This window comes from Penaeus monodon, chromosome 38 (genome assembly GCF_015228065.2).
Source record: "Penaeus monodon isolate SGIC_2016 chromosome 38, NSTDA_Pmon_1, whole genome shotgun sequence".
Taxonomy (NCBI): domain Eukaryota; kingdom Metazoa; phylum Arthropoda; class Malacostraca; order Decapoda; family Penaeidae; genus Penaeus; species Penaeus monodon.
Genome location: NC_051423.1, coordinates 30,231,406 through 30,233,856, shown reverse-complemented (window position 1 = coordinate 30,233,856; position 2,451 = coordinate 30,231,406). Strand labels below are relative to the sequence as shown.

Below are 2,451 nucleotides of genomic sequence, written 5' to 3'. Positions count from 1 at the left end.
GTCTTTTCGAAGCCAAATGCACTATAAAAGAAGATGAATAGGAGGTCTTTGCAGTGGAAAGGAGTGGAAGCTGCCATTCATTTCACACGAAGGACCCTCTTGACACATTCGTTTTTTTCACTGTCACATTCACCAGACGATTGATTTATGATAAGTTATCTTAGGGCATTTAAAAAAAACTGCAGTTGACCATGTCATATGATCATGTGTACTTATGTTACAATTATTTTTGTTAATAGTAAGGTATGCCATGAACTGCTAGAGGATATGTAGAGATATCTGTCCTTGTACATATTATGTAACATAACATTTGATTGTTTTTCCTTAGAAAGTGTGCAGAGATTGTATGGCATCACTCATATACTTTAGGTATTATAGAACTATTAAGACACTGAAAGAATTCTGAGCAGTTCATTAGTCATGCCATGTAGTGGTTACGAGTTTTTGTTTATGGTAATAGTTAAGTTGAACAAAGGTAACATTTAGAATCAAGCATGTTGAACATGATAGAAAGCATGCAAAAAGTTTCAATTAATACGAAATACAAAATATGTCGGAGACTTAGAAAGGGCATGTCCAGAGAGGATGTAATAGAAATGAGAAAGGAAAGTATGGTAGGGTTCCGCAACGAGCACCGTTTAGCAAAGCTTGCCGAAAAGAAACTTGCACACGAGAAAGGTAATTGTGTTGTTACTTTTTACTTTGTCTTCTGTCTGAGGTGAGCTAAATCCTAACGCAGTAGTTGAGGGACTAGCTTTCTTGTTTCTTTCTCCTACGTGTATGTTGGTATAAAAGGAAGTATTTCTCTCCTCGGTTGCTAAACTCGTGTCCTTTGTTTCCTTTGGATGGATGTATATGTTGGTAGTGTTTTTTTTTGTGTTTTAAGTTTGTCGCGGGCATGTGTGGCTGTACTGAAAATGTTTATCACAAAAAAATGGGATTATGAATATCGTGTATTTATTGCTTGATAGGCAGTTGATATTGACAATTGTGTTTCATCAATGATACCGTGATCTCACGTGAATGGTCCGGAAAGATAGAATAGTTTATGAGGGAGAGTTTTTTCCCCATTTTAGCCTCCGGTTTTAAGAAATGTGAGATTAAATATTTTAGGGACATGATTTTATTTTTTTCTTTTCTTTTTAACTTTTTTGTAGTAAAAATTGAGGGTTTTTGGCTGAAGGTAAAGTTTGGAAATTACTCTCCATGTATCTTACGACACCTTTATATGGATGCAACTAGACATTACGCAAAGTCGGCTTTGTTGATTGTAGTATGAGGCAGTTATGCTTGTGGATTGCAGGGCGTCTTGTCTCAGCTTGCTTCTTAACCAAGATTATTTTGCTGCTTCATATTTCATTCAAAATAGCAGTTAATAGAAATCAGTATATTATTATGTACTTGTATTTAAATCTACATTAATACAGTATATAGTATGTTAGGATTTTGCGTAGGTACATCGATTATATTTGTCATTGGGATCAAACGCATGCATTTCGTATATTAGTGCTGGAGTGTATCAGCTGGTGCTCAGCTGATGCTCTCTGCTCGTCGGCTGAGCACTCAGCTTATATATTCTTTCAGTATAGTGAACGGTAAAGGCAAAATTTAAATGTATGTATGTGACACACAGAAGATCGGAGTGGTTTTGTACAAAGCCTACATAATAGGGAAAACCAGCGATGGTAAAACACACAAAGAATACGTGTATAGAAATATACACAAACATGAATCTGAGAATGTTTTTTGGCAAAATGCCCAACACGCCAAGCATCTCTGTGTTTTTTACCATTAATGATTGCATTATTACTTTGTTTCTAATGAGACTTTCCTAGACATGCCAGTTTAGGATACTACACATGTTATAGCGCGCACCGTACATATAGTCTTTGTTACTTGAACAATGTCAGTCCTCCTCCGTTTCTTTAGCATAAGGGTGATTTACTGATATTTAATGATGTCAGTTAAGATTATTTTAGTCTTATTCTTCAAAACTGTAAACTGTGAAATGGGAACGTTTAGGCAGTTCTCCCAATTCATAGATCTAATCACATATGTATGATAGGGATTGTTTTAACATTTCCCAAGAGTATTGTATGGTTATAAACATGAGTATTCTTTTGGATATGAATGTGTCATCGTTATTTCGTGCGCATGAGGTGTATGTATGTCTAAGTGACTCTTTTCAACTCTCTCTCTCTCTCTTTTCTCCTCTCCTCTCTCTCTCTCTCTCTCTCTCTCTCTCTCTCTCTCTCTCTCTCTCTCTCTCTCCCTCCTCTCCTTCTCTCTTCTCTCCTCTCTCTTTCTGTCTCACCTCTTTCTCTCTCTTCTCTCTTTCTCTCTCCTCTTTCTCTCCTCTCTCTTTCTCTCTCTCTTTCTCTCTCTTTTCTCTCGTCTCTCCTGTCTCTCCCCTCCTCTCGTCTCTCCTGTCTCTGTCTTCTCTCTCTGTCC

The 2,451-nt window shown here is 37.0% G+C and overlaps 1 protein-coding gene across 2 annotated transcripts in view; it reads left to right on the top strand.

Annotated features, from left to right (window-relative positions):
* Positions 1–479: 479 nt before the first annotated feature.
* The window catches only part of LOC119597114 (protein timeless-like), a 26,982-nt gene continuing 25,010 nt past the window's right edge, over positions 480–2,451 (top strand). For both annotated transcript variants that reach the window (XR_005230802.1, XM_037946598.1), the window contains exon 1: positions 480–678. Coding sequence is in view for 1 of the 2 variants with exons in the window: in XM_037946598.1 (XP_037802526.1) it covers positions 495–678 (184 nt within the window). In the remaining variant the exon portion in view is untranslated. The remainder of the gene's footprint in view (positions 679–2,451) is intronic.